The sequence below is a fragment of the Lynx rufus genome, unplaced genomic scaffold, assembly GCF_022079265.1.
Source record: "Lynx rufus isolate CCGP_SWC_20201006 ecotype Redwood Valley unplaced genomic scaffold, mLynRuf1.p SCAF_8, whole genome shotgun sequence".
NCBI classification, from domain to species: Eukaryota; Metazoa; Chordata; class Mammalia; order Carnivora; family Felidae; genus Lynx; species Lynx rufus.
The window spans coordinates 83,207,217-83,225,934 of record NW_025814896.1 but is presented as its reverse complement, the minus strand read 5'-3'; the positions used below and the strand labels follow the sequence as shown (position 1 = coordinate 83,225,934).

Sequence of the window (18,718 nt, the reverse complement as noted above, 5' to 3'; positions counted from 1 at the left end):
TGTCATGAATCACATTCTAGTGAGCTGTGAAGCCTGGGCTTTTAAAAATGTAGGGTTTATTCGTGGAGCATGCCGTCAAGGTTTGGATGGTAAAAGGTCAAATGCAAAGGCAGAATGTCACCTGATACTTGGTTATTTGTAAATACTGTTTATCTAAAAGATACTGTAGCTTTTATTTCCTATACTAATGAATAAAACATGTTTGGAAAATGTAGTGGTATCACATGTCTATAATAATTCTACATGCTTGTTAAATACATGCTTTGGAGAGTAATATTCTCTCACGTGAGTGGAGCATTAGTAGCTCATAACGTAGAGTTTCATGAAGGAACGTGGATGTCCAGTTCTGAGCTATGAAGGAATCCATGATATGAAGAAAAGTTGCTATTTTTAATTGGTAGCCTTGAACCTGGAAGAACGTTGCTCCTATCTGTATTTGATCATGGAGCGTATACTCAGAAGCCAACTGTTGCTTCAAAATGTGCAGGATCTTATTGGATCTCAACAGAAAAAATATAAAGACAGCACAGGAAATGTCACTGTGACATTTGAGACCCTTAACAGCGAGCGTGTCTGTTGAGTGTTACGTGTTAAATGTACAAATGTAATCTGCTTTTGCAACCACTTCTTACTGTTTAAAAAAGTTACCAAATAGATAAGACAGAACAATTTGTAAGTGTTATATATAGATTAACAGAAATGCTATTTTCACGCTTGATTCATTTCCAAAAATGAAATGAATGAAAGTTTAAAGGGAGAACATAGCTCATTTTAAGAAGTGTGTCCATTCAGAAAATTCCCTATGTATTAGTCAAATAATTAAAGCATTCTTATTTACAATGTAGCCATATTCCCAGTAAAAAGTGAAATAACACCATTTAGCTAACATTCACCATGTGCTAAACACAATGCTAGTCCTTTAGTTCACTGTGTCCTTACAATAGCCTGTATAATTATAACTGAAAAAATTAAGATTTTTAGATAAACTCCTTGTTCTTCGTGACCCATCTTGAGAGTATGTAACTAGTATTTGATACTCCATCACTCTGACCCTAAAACTGAGCCAAGCCACATGTGCTCAACCACCTTTAGCCTTTTAGTGTAGTTTTTTCCTCCTTGTGCATATTCCTCTTTTTTCATAGCTCCGAACAGAGCTTGTCAACCATTTTGTGTCTCATTTGCTTTGCCTTAACATTCTCTAAGGAATTTTCCTCGTTGCTGTATAAGGTTGATGTAATATTGTTTATTTGGTGATCTCCTTAGGGTTATTATAAATATTAAGGTTCTTTCCCTCCTCTCCCCCTCCCCCACCCCCTGCAGTATTACCTACCTGCATTTTCCACCTTTACCATTTTGTTGGAATAATTTGGGGTCAAATTTTTATGACTGTTGATACTTGTACAAAGAACTGCTACCAGCATATAGGAGAATTTCCTTTAATACCTTGAGGGTCATATATTTTAAATCTTTTTTATTTTTATTCTATTTGAGAGAGTGAGAGCACGAGAGAGAGAAAGAGAATCTTAACCAAGCTCCACGCTCGACGTGGAGCCCGACACACAGCCCAATGGGGGGCAGGTGCAGGGGGAGAATCCCATGACCCCTGGGATCATGACCTGAGCCAAAATCAAGAGTTGGGCGCTCAACTGACCGAGCCTCCCAGGTGCCCCGAGAGTCATATATTTTAAATCTTTACCAATTTGACAGAGTAACAGTAGTATCATATTATTAATTACTAATGGTATCAATGTTTTTCTGTTTGTTAAACAGTTGTTTAACAGTTGTAACAGTGAATTATCTGTTAATGTCATTTGCTTATTTATTTATTGGGGGCCTTACTTTTCTCCTTGATATATATGCCCTCTTATGTAAGAAAGATATTAATCTCCATCTGCCATATTTACTGCAAATAGTTTTCTAGTTTGTTGCTTGCCTTTTTATTTAGTTGGTGTTCTTTTTCTAACAAAAATGTTGATAAATTTTTTTTCACTTTTTCCCTTTGTATTTTTTTTATTACTTTCGTGTTAGCAAATTATCTTGCCTGAGCAGTTAAATCTTTTTAGATCTATTTTTTCTTGGTATTTTCGTGGTTTATCATAGAATATGTCAACCTAAAATGGCCTTTAGATTGTCTCATCCAGGCCCTTCATTTTAGAAATATATTTTAGAAACTTGTATCTTACCACTGACTTGCACTTAATAATTGTAAACTTTTACCATTTTGGTCAAAGCAAAGCCCTCAGTTAAATTCCTGTAACATTCTTAAGGAGGAGGATACTTTTATCTCTGCTTCGCAGTGGGGAAACTCAGTGCTCCAAGAAGGTGATGATCTGTTTCCTCGGTCTAGGGCATGTGGTTATTAGCAGAGCCAACATCAGGAACCATTTCATTGTGAATCCCCAACCTGGTCCCTTCATACTAATTCTGCATAGCAATAGGGCAGTCGTGGCTGTGAACCAGCTTCTGTAATCTGTTGCTATTGCACAAGGATTGTGTGCCTTGGCTCATTTCCATCCCACCCCCCACCCCCGTCATGTTTCTCTGTCACTCCATTTCTCTTCCTGTCCCCTTTATATTCTGTGACTCTCCACTTCCAGACTTTTATATGTACTCGTATTGAAATCACATGCTCATATACCCAGTTGTGCTTTCCCATCTTTCCATCCCTCACACTCTGGGAAATTCTAGACTCTTGTATCCAGTGCTGCTTAACCCTGACCCCCTGCCCTGTCCCACAATACACACACACACACACACACACACCCTTTGGAGATAGGGTGACTCCACACTTCCATAATGCAGCACTCCTGCCCACATGGGTGCGAACCCACATGGGAGCTTGCAAATGGTATACATTGTGGAAGGACCTCCTCTCTAAGTGGTGGAATAGTGGGGAGAGGGTGGAGATCATTTCTGAAATACGGTGGGTGGATAGTACCAGAGTTCCTAGTATTCTAACTAGATAGGACAAGAAATGCTTTCTCTGGTAGGAACAGTGTTACCACTGGTTTTTCCAATGTAGTGCAGTTCTAGAATTTAGCACATTGATTTTTGTTATTATTTGAATTCTGTGTTGAAGCCTATGAACAGAATTTCCATGGTTTCTATGGGAAAAAAATCTGTGTTCCAGACATCCATTAAGAAGTCATTATTTGGATAATTTTTTTAAGTTGGAGACAATCAAATTTTCCTGAGAAATAATGTGTAAATTTAAAATTTCTGAGTTGAATCATTTTTTTAAGTTTATTTATTGTTGAGAGACAGAGTGCAAGCAGGGGAGGGGCAGAGAGAGAGAGTCACAGAATCTGAAGCAGGCTCCAGGCTCTGAGCTGTCAGCACAGAGCCCAGTGTGGGGCTCATACCCATAAACCATGAGATCATGACCTGAGCCAAAGTCGGACACTTAACCGACTGAGCCACCCAGGCGCCCCTGAGTTGAATCATTTTAAATGAACTAGAGAAGTTTATTCCTTAAATCCCATGAGAAATCAACTTATGAAGATGAATCACATAATCTGAAAGGTTGGTCGTTCCATTGGTTGTACATGTGCAGGTCTGTGAGCATGTACGTGCACGTGGACACGCGCGCGTGCACACACACACACACACACACACACACACACACATTTGGTAGGAGATCCAGCTGGTAAAGCTCTTTAACAGCAGTTTGCCAGGATATTCATTTTAAATGTACATACTTTTTAACCTGACAGTTTTGTACTTAAACCCTATCCTATAGAAATAGACTTATACACAAAGATTTAAGGAAAGCAATAGTTCTCAAACATTTTTGGTCTCAGGATCCCTTTACACTCTGAAAATTTATTGAGGGACCCCCAAAAGCTTTTGTTTTATGAGTTACAGCTACTTATTTTTACCATATTAGAAATTAAAACTGAAATGTAAAATTATTTATGACATCCCTCTAGAACCATTTTCCAGAATAACAATAATTGGAGAGAAGACTAGCATTGCTTTATATTTTTGCCATCTCTTTAAATATCTGGCTTAATAGAAAATAGCTAGATTCTACTATCTACTCCTGCCTTCAAGCTGTTGCAGTATGTTGTTTTGGATGAAGTATATGAAGAAAACCCAGCTTCACACAGATAAGTAGTTGGAAAAGAGGGAAAACCTTTTCAGGTAATTGTAGATGTACTTCTTGGATACGACACCAAAACTCGGCTTGTAATAGTTTCTAAAATGTGGAATCTGAAGCCACATTAATGAACTTTTCATACTGTGGTACATTAAAAACTACTGGTTTATGTTTCACTTTGAATGGTGGATCTTTTAGTCATTCCTGATTTTTTTGAACATCATGTCATTTGAAAAATAATGGTTTACTGAGTTCAGCAGATCTGCCAAATGTTGCTACATCTAATTCTACATAATGAAAAAGTCCCATTTCTTAACATCACCACTAATATCATTAGAAAAGTCGTTAAGTATTGGAAGCTGTCCAAAATTCTAATTTCACTTGAAAGCTCAGATTTTATTATTGGCAACAAATACCTCCAGTTGTTTTCTTTGAAGTGACAGGCTCACTGTGTTCATTTTCGAGAAAGTGTCTGCTAAGTACCGGGTCTGAATAACCATAGTTCATCTGTCAGTTGCTCTTTCAAGTAAACCTGGTGATCCATGAAAAAGGCAGTTAAATTCAACTCACTACTGAAACTGTTGCGCAGGTACTTTTCCTTGAGACAGGCGTCGTTCTTCCGTATGGCGGCAGAAGTGAAAAGGCTGTTAGAAATGCCCTTCCCTTTTCATCTATGCATTTGTGCAAAGCCAAAGTTTCTTCATATACGTCAGCCCAAGCAGCATATAATGGCAGATTGAATGAAGAAGCAGATAGGAGAATCCAGTTAGGTACACCTCCCATTTCACAACACAGGCTAAGAGCTGTGTATTCAAGGGTCAAGATGTAATGATTTTTAGCTTCTTCATCAAGGGCCATCCTACACAGAACTGGCATTTTCCACTTTGACCCTGTGGCGGTGATGAATCAGGTGACCATAGTACAGTTTGGTGCCACGACACTGCCTTGATGCATGCCACATCACAGCAGTTTTTACCCCCCTGTGCCTTTTGCACCCTCAGTAGAAATGGCAACACAATGAAATGGCAAAATGTCCTACTATCTGAAAATAGTTATGCCATCCTGGAGCCTGAAGTAGATAGAGAGGGAGGGCTCCCTAGAGCTCGCAGAACAAAATTTGAGATCGTGTATAGAGGTGTTCATTCCAGCACTATCTCTAAAACTGGCTGATTAGCAAAATCTACATGCCCGTTAGTAAGTATGGAGAATGACTGAATAATTCCAGCGTGTCCACTGAGCCATTAAACAGAACTTGGTATTTTTCTGTATCTACCTCTAAGATGTGTCCTTGAGGAAAAGTTAACTTGCAGAGCCTTTTATAGGTATGGCCATGTTTAAAAACACACACAAACTTATGTGTGTATATAAAGAAGCCACAGGGGCGCCTGGGTGGCGCAGTCAGTTAAGCGTCCGACTTCAGCCAGGTCACGATCTCGCGGTCCGTGAGTTCGAGCCCCGCGTCGGGCTCTGGGCTGATGGCTCAGAGCCTGGAGCCTGTTTCCGATTCTGTGTCTCCCTCTCTCTCTGCCCCTCCCCCGTTCATGCTCTGTCTCTCTCTGTCCCAAAAATAAATAAACGTTGAAAAAAAAAAAATTTAAAGAAGCCACAGAAAGGAACGTGGCATTGTGTCCACCATACTGATAGTGGCTGACTCAAGAGAAGTGGAGAGGCGTTGAGGTTGGGGGCGGAGAGGCAAGCAAGTATGGAGCCTTCACATATTTGTGTAGATTACTTGAATCTTGGACAATATACAGTTCTTGTGTCTATTTTTTTAAAGCTTCCAACGAGAATATATAATCACCTTTTTCCTCCCCGTGCATCTCATTTTCAAAGATACCTTTTCTAAAGCCCTTCTCAAGTTTGGAGTTAATGCCAAACCTCACTAGGGTTTAGACCTGTGAAGATTAAAACATCTGAACTTTTTCATTTTTGTCATTAAACTTGGATATGTAGTGATGTTATTTTGCTTAACAGGATGTAAAGAGATGGTACCTGATCCCCTTCCCCTCACTTATTTTAGGTGGCTGAACTTTACTTTTCTAAGAATTTTAGAATGTCTTTAAGAAAATTTACCATTGAGTAATCTTAAGCTTGGAAAACATGAACCAAAAGCTAATTTTTTTCACCCTAAAAATATGGAGAGGGGCACCTGGCTGGCTCATTCGGTAGAGCAAGAGAGTCGGGGTCACCATCTTGGGGTCGTGAGTTTGAGTCCCACGTTGGGGGTAGAGTTTACTTTAAAAAAAAAATACGGAGAAACTGAAGTCTTTGTTTTTACAAAAAGTTTATTTTGAGACTTTGAATTGAGACTATTAAATTCTAAAATAGATAACATTTGTTGGTTAAAGCCTTGGTTATTTGGATTTCCCCAATTTGGAATGGGGCTGGGCTGACATTTAATCATTGCACTATTCTTAGAGAAAAATGGCCATAATAAGCAATTTAATCATAAATAGAACTGTGTGAGGGGAGTGTTGTCTTCTTTCAATACAATGTAATAAAGTGAACTGCTTGGGACTGCTATTTGATATACCAATTTGACTATTATACTCATCTATGTATTAAGTCAGAGAACATTTATTGGCAGCACTTAGTTTCTGTTTGCTTAGATGTATTCTTGAAACTCGTACTCGTTCAAAGTTCTTCTCTTATTTGAACTTATACTAACTTAGGCAAAGCTTCACTCTTTCCCTTCGCTTAGTCTAAAAGTAATAAGATTTTGTTAAATGTGGAGCTTTGCCAGCACAAGAGCAAAGCTATTAAAATTTAGCAGAATCCCTTTGGTGCACATAATAAAGCCATAGGAATAAATATCGTCGCTATTTTGGAGGTTTTTTTATGAATAAAGAATGAAGTTTACATTCATGGGGTGGCAATGCTGCTTTTCTTGTGTAATATTAAACTCTGGTATCTTTATCAACAACAGCACTGTGCTGGTCATGGAGTTATTTTGTAATACATCTTGATCTTTTACAGTCTGGTTAGGAGCACAAGGCTAGTGAAACTTAGAAAATACTGTAAAATCAAGTACTAAATTGTGAGGGTCACAGGAAGAACTGGCGTAAAAAAAACAATCTACTCCAAGTTACAGCTTAGTAAAAGGCATTTCTGGAACTAGATCACTAGAAACTTAGAGGTTGTTCTAATCTAGATAAAAGTTTAACAGATCAGGGTGGGAGCAACTGAAATGAGATTGATCTAAAAGATGTTCAAGGAAAAATGAAGTGGACCTCATGGTTAATAATACAGGGGCTAGAGAAAGCAGAAGAGATAGAGATAACCACAGGGATTTTGAGATAGCATGAACAGAGAGGGGTTGGCATTGCTACATATGGGAAGTTGGGAGAGGAAACGAGAAGCAGAAATTTCAGAACAGGTTAGTTAATTTTTTCAACATGTTGCATGTGAGGTCACTAGGAAACACCCATCAGGACAGAGGAGGGAAGATTGAGAACCATTAGTACAAAGGTCCTGACATAGAAGCAATAAACCTGAAACAGATTGAAGCCCTGAGACCTGGGCTTCCCCTTAGTGCCCTCCAGTTAGGGGCAGGAGGACCTAAAATGACTGAGAACCGGGGTGGTTAAGAAGTCCAGTGGGCATCACCAAAGGCGAGCAGGGCAGGGTCAACAAAGAATGGATGGTCCGCAAGGCAAGCGAAGGCTTCTTTGGAGATGGAGAGACAGATATGAGAAGGCAGGGATGAAGGGTTTTCATTAGTCGCCAGCAATGATAGATGGTTCCTAGTTGGGTTTTTGTAACCAGACACCATCACGGCTATTTCACAAGTAACCAGCCTGTGCGTTTCAATCCTTCAGGTGGTATTGGAATGCTATGTAAGAAAGGACTTGGTCTACACCAAAGCCAACCCAACCTTTCATCATTGGAAGGTCGACAATAGGAAGTTTGGACTTACTTTCCAAAGCCCTGCTGATGCTCGAGCCTTTGACAGGGGAGTGAGGAAAGCAATCGAAGACCTTATAGAAGGTATTGAATTTTGTCACTGCATTCTTAGGGGGACAGTGGGAATGTTCCAAGGTCTTTTTTATTCCAGTTGTCTGCCATCATATATTTGTGGTTTATTTGAGGGAGGCCTGGGGTGGGCAGGTCAGTAGATGGCAAAACTTGAGGAACATCCACAGAGAACAATTACTAAGTGACAGTGCAGGGGGAAAGGAGTTGGGTTTCAGACTAAGGAGTGATCCCAGTTGGTTTTCAGACTCTGCTCTGGAAAGACAAATTCTGGACTTCCATGTCAATGACTTTTTGACAGATTACACTTTTCCCTGACTATTGAAATGCCTTCGGTCTGATCTGTCTTGGCTCGGAAGGTGCCAGGCCTAGCGACTGCCGTCCTATAATGAGAGCTCACGGTGTGTGGCTGTACTGAAAAGGAAGGGGATCTGTAAGTTCTGGAGCCCTGGTTCGGTGTAGGGCTTGGTCTGTGGGTGAGTGGGGAGTAGACACTGTGTTGCCTCTGAATGTGGCCTGGAAGGCTCTTGGGCAGTCAGTTCTCACGGGCTTTTCTAGGGTCCACAGATGCAAACACGCAAACTCTTTACATTCAGTTATCCATTCAGAGAGTTAAAGTGGCCATAGCCAGAGCCCTTTAAAAAAAATAAAGCAAGGCATGTGAAAGCCAAATCCAGAATTTGGGGAGACTAATTACAAAAGAATGTATGGTTCATTTGTTTAAGACATAGAGTGTTCTGAAGTCATTTTCTTCTTTGTGGATTTGGGGGAAGAGCGAAAAGCAAATCTTAAAAAGGAAACTTGCTTCACGTTAGTAGTAAGAACATGAGTCTGTTCACTACAACGTGTGATAGCCAAAAAGGTAATTAAAAACCAACGTTCACATTCTAGGTCTGACGTAAGGTGGCAAATATTTAAAAAGTTGTTATGAAACATAGCTTTTAAAGTGTAGAGAGAAAGTAGCTCCCATATTGCTGATAGAATTGTACAGTATGTCCACTTATTCTGTGAAGGTACACACAAAATTTGATTCTCTTACTTGTAATTTTTTTCTCTATATATACTCTCTTTAGCTGTTTCTGTCAAACTTTCCTCAGATGTTGATGGACTGGAATAATTGAACTAGTAGAGAAAAGTCCTGAAAGATCAGTAGTAATTGTGCAGAAGACTTATTTTTTTCTCCTGCAGTCCCCCGATAGAAATTTAAATAGCTCTCATCCCTTTCTGAGCAGTTTTTTAAATTTCAGCCGAATGTAATAGCAAAATAGTTTCTAAATGCACATTTTTAAAGACCTAACCAAGAAAAGGAGATAGAGGAGAAATTTGCCTTTTGGTATACCTATCATTTAGGCAGAGTTCAATGTTTTTCCTTTTGGCCATTAACAGTATCCGTTAAGTTGGTCCATGCATTATTGGGTATTGCGAGGGGGAAAGGAAGAAGTTACACAGATTTGCATGCCAGAATGAAGAAAGGGATGAACAAGTAAGTAATAAATCAAACCCTAAATGACCAAAGCATTCCATAATGGAATAAACTGGGTTTTCTGACAGGAGCCCAAATTTTGGCCTGCAGAAACGGACAACTCACAGATGCCCCAATATTGCAAAAGAAAACCTCCTTGCGTGGGTATCTGCATTGAAGGCAGCTCCCACAGTCTGGGTTTTTGAGTCCAGTGTCTGAATTTCAGAACAGGAGGTGACCAAACAAGCTATTTAGTCAAACCCTCGTATTGCCAGATGGAAAGACCAGAAACTGACACGGAGACCGTTGCGGGTGTCACTTTCTAGTGCTTTCCCCACTACACTGTAGGGGTCTGGGGGGACACTGGCAGAGTCTGGGCTTCAGCAGGTGCTTCAGAGCAGTGGGCTGGCTCTCCTCTCCACGCCCAGGTGACTCTCCGGGTGCGTGTTCTCAAGTGGCCCATGCAGAAGCTTGAGGGATTAAGAACAACAGTAGGCAGGGTTAATTTAGGGAATGTCCTAACTAGAGTCAATTAAAGAGGAATAAATTTAAAACATTTAATTCCCAGGGTACATATTTCTGCTGATGATTCACATTTGAAAGGAATGAAATGTGGTTTTATTAAAATATGTTTTTTAAATGATTGGTTTTGACTCACCTTCTTTGGAACTGTGTTTTATCACATTTTTTGTCTTTTTAGGCTCAACCACATCATCTTCCACCATCCATAATGAAGCTGAGCTTGGCGATGATGACGTTTTTACAGTAAGTTCCCTTTGTCCTTTGCTTTGTGGATGAGTTGGTGAATAATCAGAGAGAGGTTCTGTTTAAGGATGTGAGAGACACTTTGCAATTTGGCATTTGCCATTATTATTGGGAGGCCATGGGGGAGATCTCTGTCTTGTCACAGTTTGGGCTCTGCTAGGTTTGCCCATGTTGTGGGGGTACCATTGGCCGCCTGACACGACTGCGGCACCTCTCTCCGACCTGTCCCAGGTTCTCTCACAGCCTTCCCCAGATTTAGGGTGACCAACTCTCCGGCTTGCCTGGGACTGTCCTACTTTTACCACTGGGAGTCCCTAGTTGGCAAAATACCTCAGTTGCAGGCCAACCGGGACAACTGGTCGCCCTACTCAGAGTCTTCTGTTAACACAACTCCTTCTCTGGCATCAGGGAAAAAGCCAGAGTAGCCTTTCTGAAGAGTAATTAAACATCTGTGATAAGAGAGGCCTGAAGGCTGAACTGGAGTAAGGTGCAAGTATGCTAAGGCCGGAAAGGGCTTGGCTCTTGTGACACAGCAGGAGTTAATGGGATATTACTGGAAACAAAACGATTTCTCAGCTTGCATCGTCTTTGAAATCCTGTGCTTCTAAAAGTTAATTAACAAACAGTTCATCACACACCTGCTGTGTGCTTGGTGCAGGGAGGAAGCTTTAGGGCAGCGTTTTCAAACTCTTGGCCCCCACACACAGTAAGAGATACATTTGCATTGTAACCTAGGACACACGCACACCTGAAATCAGATCATATTTCATGTTCTGCATTCTGATTTTTTTTCTCTTCTGTTTCATTTTCTTCCACTTTTTACTGTGAAACTTCTAGAGCACACAGGAAAATTTAAAGAATATCACAGTAAACCTCTACATTCAGCATTTGCCCTGTTTGCTTTATCTGTACCTGTAGATACTGACACATGCACACACATGTGATTGTTTCTGTTTTTTGCCAGTCCAGTTGAAAGTAAGTCACCTCGATGTTTTAATTCTCTAGCATGCATCGCCTAAAAGCAAGGCATTCTCTTCCACAAGCGTGATGCCATTACTATACCTGGGAAAATTAATAGGGATTCCCTAATATCATCTAATAGTTCCCCACTAGTTCCTCCCTTATCCCAAGAGTATCTATCTTTCATAAGCTGTTTTTATTTCATATTTGTAAATACTGGCTGCAGCCCTTTAAATGTGTGTCCTAATGCACTCATCATGGAACCAGTGATTTGAAAAATGCTGCTTTAGTGACAGAGAGGTATAGAAACTATGCCTCGAGCCCTCATGGAGATAACAGGGTGGTTTGGGCAGAGATAAGATGGACCCACGGGAGGCTTGGAGAATGGCACCCACTGTGTAGTCCTCTAGTCCAGGGTACGTTACAGGGAGGGGTCTGGGGATCAGAGAAGACCGCTGGGAGGTGAAGCTGACCTATTCCTCGGTGGCATTTGAACCCAGCTCGGGAAGGGGCTTCAAAACTGGGAAGCACAGGGCAAAGGCGGAAGCAGGGATGTGCACGGAGAGTTGCTTCTGCGCCGCGGGCCCCAACCTGATGTGAACAGAGCGTGCATAGGGGTGTCAGGAAATGACCTCAGTTGTCTTTGCATTGAGCGGCTGGTGTGATTGTGGCTCAGAACAGGCTTCCTATAGTGCTCCAAGCAGATCCTCTCAACAGTTGGCATTTGCTTACATCTGTTCCTTTGTCACGTTTTCGAGAGACAAACAACAGCAGGCGGGTTAAAAGGTGGCTTCCTGTGCTCCAGAGCAAAACTGTCATTCGCAGCTGCTTCCCAGCTACCTGCCAGAAGTGATTTATAGAATCGTGAGAGGGCAAGGGGGACTGGGGTGATGGAAGCCAGCATCCCTCCTGGTTTTGTCCTTTAATCCACAGGGGCTCAACTTGCTGCTCTAGGGTAGCAGAGAATGCCCGCAAGGAAGTGTAGAAACAGCCCTGCTGTTTGCAGACACTGGAACTCAGTGGGGAAGGAGCTCCACTTAATTGCGTTCCATGTAGGCCCTGACATATCTTTGCCTTCATTCCATGTGTTTACCAACAAGGGCCTATTAACAATAGCACCTCCCTTCCCTAATGGCCTCTTCATTAGCCATTGACCGTTAGGAACTCCTCCCCTGTCAGGATGGGGGAGGGTCATCAAGGGCTTATGCGCCAGGTTTCCCATTGGATCCTGAGCTTCCCGTCACTAGACTTTCTGTCCTAAGATGGAAAGTGAGGTATCCGAAACCCGGAGCCCAGGAAGTGAGCTGCTGTGTTGACTCCTGTGTAGTCTATAGCTTCCCAAAGCTTGTCGTGTTCTAAAACTTTTATTGATAGGACAGATATTTAGAACACAGAACTCGTTTAGTGTGGAAAGAGTATAAATGGTGGGGTGGCTGGGTGGTGCAGTTGGGTAAGCATCCCACTTCAGCTCAGGTCACAATTTCGCAGTTCGTGAGTTCGAGCTCCGTGTCGGGCTCTGTGCTGACAGCTCAGAGCCTGGAGCCTGCTTCAGATTCTGTGTCTCCCTCTCTCTCTGCCCCTCTCCCACTCACGCTCTGTCTCTCTCTGTCTCTCTCTGTCTCTCTTAAAAATAAATAAACATTTAAAAAAAGAAAGAAAGAAAGAGTATAAATGGTGATAAGACCTTCTAACAACTCATGATGGACCCAAATTATGAGGGCTTTCTGGGAGGACAGCAAGTGTATGTGTGGTTATAACTTGAGGAACCAGGGAGTATAACTTCTGTTTTTGCCACGAGAGCCAGGGGCTTCCCTCTGTTTCAGGGGATTCCTTGGGGCTAGAAGGAAAACAGGACATTGTGGACAATATGTTGATGCACATTCTACGGTGGGGAATAAAGTGGAGGAAGAGACCCGCCAGCTCCCCCTGGAGTTGTTGGGCACTCACCAAGTATGGGCTGTCTCTGCTCACACTGTCCCAGCTCTCATGGTCATCCCCCAAACCAGCTTGTCCTCCTGGCTTCTCAGGATTGAGAAACCGTGCTGCAATTCCTCAGAGTAAAATTAGCGTCCTGCTTGGCGTGTGCACGAGTGGGTGCGCATGCGCGCGCACACACACCATCGCACACCCTGCCCGTGCATGTGTGGCCACTCGCCAACACCATTGCCCCCTCAGTCTTCCCATGCCTCTCCATTCGTTCTGCTGCCACCAGCTGGCTGTGTGTCCACATCCTTCCTGCCCAAGCCACCAGCAGAGACTCCCGATGAGCAACTGTTCTGATTTTCTGAGTGTGGACTGTTTATTCATTTGTGTGTGTCCTAGTATTTCTCCCTTCGCCAATTATGATTGTTTTCTCTCCTTTAAAATTCCAAAGCACTCTGCTGGTGATTTCTGGCTTGCCCCTTGAAAGCCTGCCCTTTTTCTGTTTTCAGATTTTTTCTTCACTGAATGAATGAATCTTTAATTAGAAGCAGGACATTCGTCATGATAGTCTCTGCATCCCTGTAAAGCTTTGCTCTAAAGGTGCTCAATCAACGGGTGGTCTGAACCTCAGATATAGTGTGTAACAGTCATAGGTTTCCATATTTTATTCATTTGCTTTGTTGTTTTCCTGGGGGGCCATGTAAAGTTGGGTGATTTTGAGGGATTCTCAGTAGCTTCATGTCTTGTTTTCCTAGCTTTCTTTTCTGCTGCGTCTACAAATGGGAGCTGTGCTCCTAGCTTCGTCACTCGCTGTGAGCTCTTGACTGCTCACACGTACCGTCTCGCCCTTCTGTGAACTCTCTACCCTTTGCAGTACTGTCTCTTCCTGGACCTCAGTTACAGTGACTGACCCAGGTGAACACAAATACCTAGATGGCAAGGGTGTGCTCAGCGTTGAATATGCAGGTATGAGGCTTGAGCCATTTGGTACAAATTTGGAAGATGAGTAATGCAAACAATATAAACAACAACAGTTAGCGTTCTGTTTAACAGGAGGTTGTTTGTTTGTTTGCCACTGCTAAGAATTGGCACACTCAATGGGGCGCCTGGGTGGCTCAGTTGGTTAAGCGGCCAACTTCGGCCCAGGTCATGATCTCGCTGTTCGTGAGTTCGAGCCCCGCATCGGGCTCTGTGCTGACAGCTCAGAACCTGGAGCCTGCTTCAGATTCTGTGTTTCCGTCTCTCTGTGTCCTTCCCCCTGCTTGCATTCTCTCTCTTTCTCTCAAAAGTAAACATGGAAAAAAAAAAAGAAAGAAAGAGTTGGCACACTCATGTTGGCGCCTCTGACTGACAGCTTTTAGTTTCTTTCATTTCAGGGCTGGGGAGACTTGAAAGGGACAGAATGGAAAGACCCTTGAGTCTGTTCCCTCTGTTGTGCTTTTGTCTTGCAGAGAAGACATGTACTTTTATCTTGTGGAGGAGGCCCCTTGTCAGCCTGAGATAGGACCAGTCTAGCTCCCTGTGGATAAGCTGAGCTGGTTTGCTCCCCAACTTAGGACTCACTTCCTTCCAGCCCCCCACAGTTGAGGACCCTGAGACCAGAGCATGTGGAGCCTGCAAGGAGGGGGGGCTGGGGGGGAGAAAAGGAGATAATAGTGAAAATGGACCGTATAGAACTAGACTGGCTCTGGGTTTTATGGCCCTTTCATGAACAGTTTTCCAAAATCCTGTTTTGTAGGGTTGGGTCCTTTAAAACCTGGTGGTTTATTTACTGCTGCCAAATTCTCAAATCATTTTTTAACTGTTATTAGCATCTTCATGGCTAGACAAGGATAATTTCAACACGATCTTGGGAGAACACAGCCACAGTGTGTGTATACTTCTAGAGCAGGCTCATGTAGACTCTGCGGTCAAGTGTTGTTGGCGCTTCAGCTGTCACTGTGCTGAGTGGCTGGATTCTGGCTCTAAAGCTTGGGGATTAGGGAAATATTTGCTTTATAGACAGATACTTGGGGGTGTGTAAAATAGCTAAGTCTTCATCTTCCATAATAAGAAGTCCCGAAAGAGTATCTAAATCTGCAAATCGGGAAATAGTAGTATAACCACTTGACGTTGGAAAAAAATGGAGAGAAGTGGAAGAAGAAAGAGCCACAAGAATTGGCGTGTGTGTTTCTCTGGCGTAGGAGCTGAGATGGGGAGGGGCAGAACTGCTATTGAGAGAGTAAATGATACACGTGTATTGATTTTTTTTTTTTAAAGAAAGAATGCGGGGGTTTTCTCAGAATGGGGACTGTGGGAGGGGGCGGTCAAGGGAGAAGGTGGGATCGGGAGAGATGCCTTAGTTACAGCAATCCTGCATCGGGGGTTTAAAGACCTTAAAGAGACACAACAGAGGTTGAGGTCTGCGGCTGCAAGTTCTCTCCCTCCCGCTGTTTTCTCTGCCTGGTGCTAGGAAGCAGTATGTCCACTGTGCAGATAATTAGCTGCAAATGTTTGGCTTGCGGGGAGACAAGGTTAGCTGCAGACATGCCAACTCCTTAGAATTACAGGTCTTGGAATTGGAAGGGATTTTGAGTTCCTATCAGATGAGCCAGCCTGCTTCCTTCTGGCAAATGAAGTAGGATTCGCCTCATTTGACAGCCTCGGTTGGGGAAGCAGCTCAGGGTCCACTGGGTGACTTGCCGAAGGTCACACAGCTAGTTCACAGTGGAGGAGCCAGGAACACCATCCCCCAGCCTTTCCAGCTCACCACTGCTATTTTTCTCTTCTTCTGTTGAATAATTATATTTATGATATTCCAGCCATTCTATTTTTTAAACAACCAAGTACAGGCATTGTATTTTAGGGTTCTGTTGAACCCAAATTGGAAAGGGGAGAGAAAAGAAGATAAATTTAAGAGCAGTGGCCTATGTGGCCCATTAATGTGACAGACTTGGAGCCTACTGAGTGAGTTTTGCAGCCCAGGGGTCCCCAAAATAGCAACTCAAAGCTTGACTATAGGAAAGCCTACTCTTATGTAAGGTTGTTGGGTTTTTTTTTTTTATGTTTGTTTATTTTTTGAGCGAGAGAGAGAGCGAGCGAGCAAGCCTGGGAGGGGCAGAGAGAGAGAGGGAGAGAGAGAGAGAAATCTCAAGCAGGCTCCGCACTGTCAATGCAGAGCCCAATGTGGGACTCAAACTCACGAACTGTGAGATCATGACCTGAGCCAAAACCAAGAGTCAGATGCTCAACGGACTGAGCCACCCAGGTGCCCCTACCCCTATATAAGGCTTTGATTTTGTTTTTTGCCTGCCTTGTACGTTTTTACCACCATGACCTAAGTATTGTTTCTGGATCTGGGAGGCCCTTCTCAGTAGCAATTCCTAATTAAGCCCTAGTGCCTTAAGGCATTCATCCTGTGTAATGAGATCACCACTCTCCTGTGCACCTAGAATGGTATTAAACTGTGCACCATCCTTTGCAGAACTGAGAAGATTTAATTCACATCATTTTGTGTGGGTCTGAACACTCTCCTGGAAGCCAGCTGAAGAAGGCTGATATTTGGATTACGTTTGGCATTTCATTGTACCTTAGGCAGGGAGCCCTCCTTCATGTAGGAAAAACGTCATGTCTTTTTACACCGTCGTCAGCTTCCAGCCATGTTTTGCCTAGACTGGAAGAACTTGGTCCTTCCTCGTGCCCTACGCTTGAACCCTTGACATCCTGTTTACTACAAGCTGCATTTTATTACTTTCTGGCTGTTCAGAGCAGTTGTCCCTAATGACATCCCTGACGCCTCCCACCCACCCAGGGCTAAAGTATGGCTAAAGCAAGCGTTTGAAACCAGAATACTAAGAAGCAATTTGTTTTGTCCTGGATGGGCTTTTGAGCATTTACAAGTTGTGCTTATTTTCATTCCTTTTTTTTTTTTTTTTAAAGTTTGTTTATTTTGAGAGAGTGCGTGCCACATGTGCGGTAGGGGCAGAAAGAGAGGGAGCAAGAGAATCCCGAGTAGGTCCCGCTCCACCAGTGCAGAACTGGGATCATGACCTGCAACCAGGGGTCAGACAGTGAACCAACTGAGCCACCCAGGTGCCCCATATACTTACTTTCATTCTTGATTAAGTAGGAAAAAATGAATTCATTGAATTTTGTAATCATCAAGGTTTCGTTTACAGAAGCAGAAGAGTATAGCCTGCCACAACATTTCCCCTTTTTTTTGAAGTCTTTTCCACCTAATCCGTGCCAGCAGCCATTAAAACTGAAGGCAAATCTACCAATTTTGTGGGGTTTTTTTTCCAAATCTACCTATTTTGTAATAAATGGGGCTCATTTACTGATTTTTTCTAAGAAAGCAGTGATGTGTGACCACTGAGTATGCAGAGTTTAGAGGCTAGGGAGAGGCCTGCATTCCAGACTCGGTTCTGCCAGTACTTCACTATGATCACTGATCCTTTGGACCCACAGTCTTCTCAAGGTTGAATGTACTTCCTTTGAGCCTCTATTTGCTGGCCTCGGGGAAGGAAAGAAAAGGCACTGTGGTGTGGCACTGCCCCTGGCACCATGCCCTGCACTCTCACATATGTGACTGAGCTTGGTCCTCACAATCACCCTGTGAGGGGCATGCTGACACTTCCTCTTCTGCAGATAAAATCACCAAGACTCCGAGCGCCAAAGCAACCTATATTCTGTTCTATACTCTGCCCACCCAGAATGCAAACTTCTGATCTGCTTGCTGCCTTTCAGAGAAGTTTGACAAAAGGCAGTATGTATTCAGTAAGTTTCAGTGAATTTTACTTCTTTAAATCTATCAGATTCCCTTCATTGCAAAGTAGCTTCCTAAATGATGGTCTTTTCAACTAGTGCCTTGGCTTAAAACTACTTCAGTGGAGGGCGCCTGGGTGGCTCAGTCGGTTGAGCATCCAGCTCTTAATTTCGGCTCAGGTCATGATCTCCTGGTTCATGGGACCAAGCTCTGCACGGTCAGCAAGACCCTGCTTGGGATTCTCTCGCCCTCTCTTCCCCTCCCCCACTCACTCGCTCTGCCTCTCTCTCAAGTAAACATTAAAAAAAAAAACAAAAAAATACTTCAGTGAAGGTCTGAAGTTACCCTTGCCCCTGCTCGAAAGCCTCAGTCGCATTTTAGACGATCAGTTGATTAAAAATGTTTTCTTGGGCACCTGGGTGATTGGTTAAGCTTCTGACTTCAGCTCAGGTCATGATCTCACGGTTCATGAGTTCGAGCCCCGCATCTGGTGAACAGCAGCCCCACTTCTCTTTCTCTCCCACTCTCCGCCTCTTTCCCTCCCGGCCCCTTGTGGCACCACTCTCTCTGCTTCTCACTGACTTGCGCTCTGTCTCTCTAAAAAAAAAAAAAAAAAATGTTTCCTGTTGTCTCTACCTTTGGCATCTGGGGATTGGGCAGACTGGGGTGGGGAGAAGCTAAGTAAAAGAGAAAACAGGTTGAAAATGTAAGCTCCTTCTACAAAGTTTAACTAGTGAAACTGATCTATGGTAGCTTGTTAAGAGAAGCAAAAATGTTTTGGGGGAGGGGCAGC

At 43.0% G+C, this 18,718-nt stretch overlaps 1 protein-coding gene across 1 annotated transcript in view; it reads left to right on the top strand.

Moving 5' to 3' along the window:
• SPRED2 (sprouty related EVH1 domain containing 2) overlaps nt 1-18,718 on the top strand; it is a 113,362-nt gene that overhangs the window by 80,665 nt on the left and 13,979 nt on the right. Inside the window, exons 3-4 of the mRNA XM_047067729.1 lie at nt 7,918-8,086; nt 10,234-10,298. Of these exons, the coding sequence (XP_046923685.1) occupies nt 7,918-8,086; nt 10,234-10,298 (234 nt within the window). The remainder of the gene's footprint in view (nt 1-7,917; nt 8,087-10,233; nt 10,299-18,718) is intronic.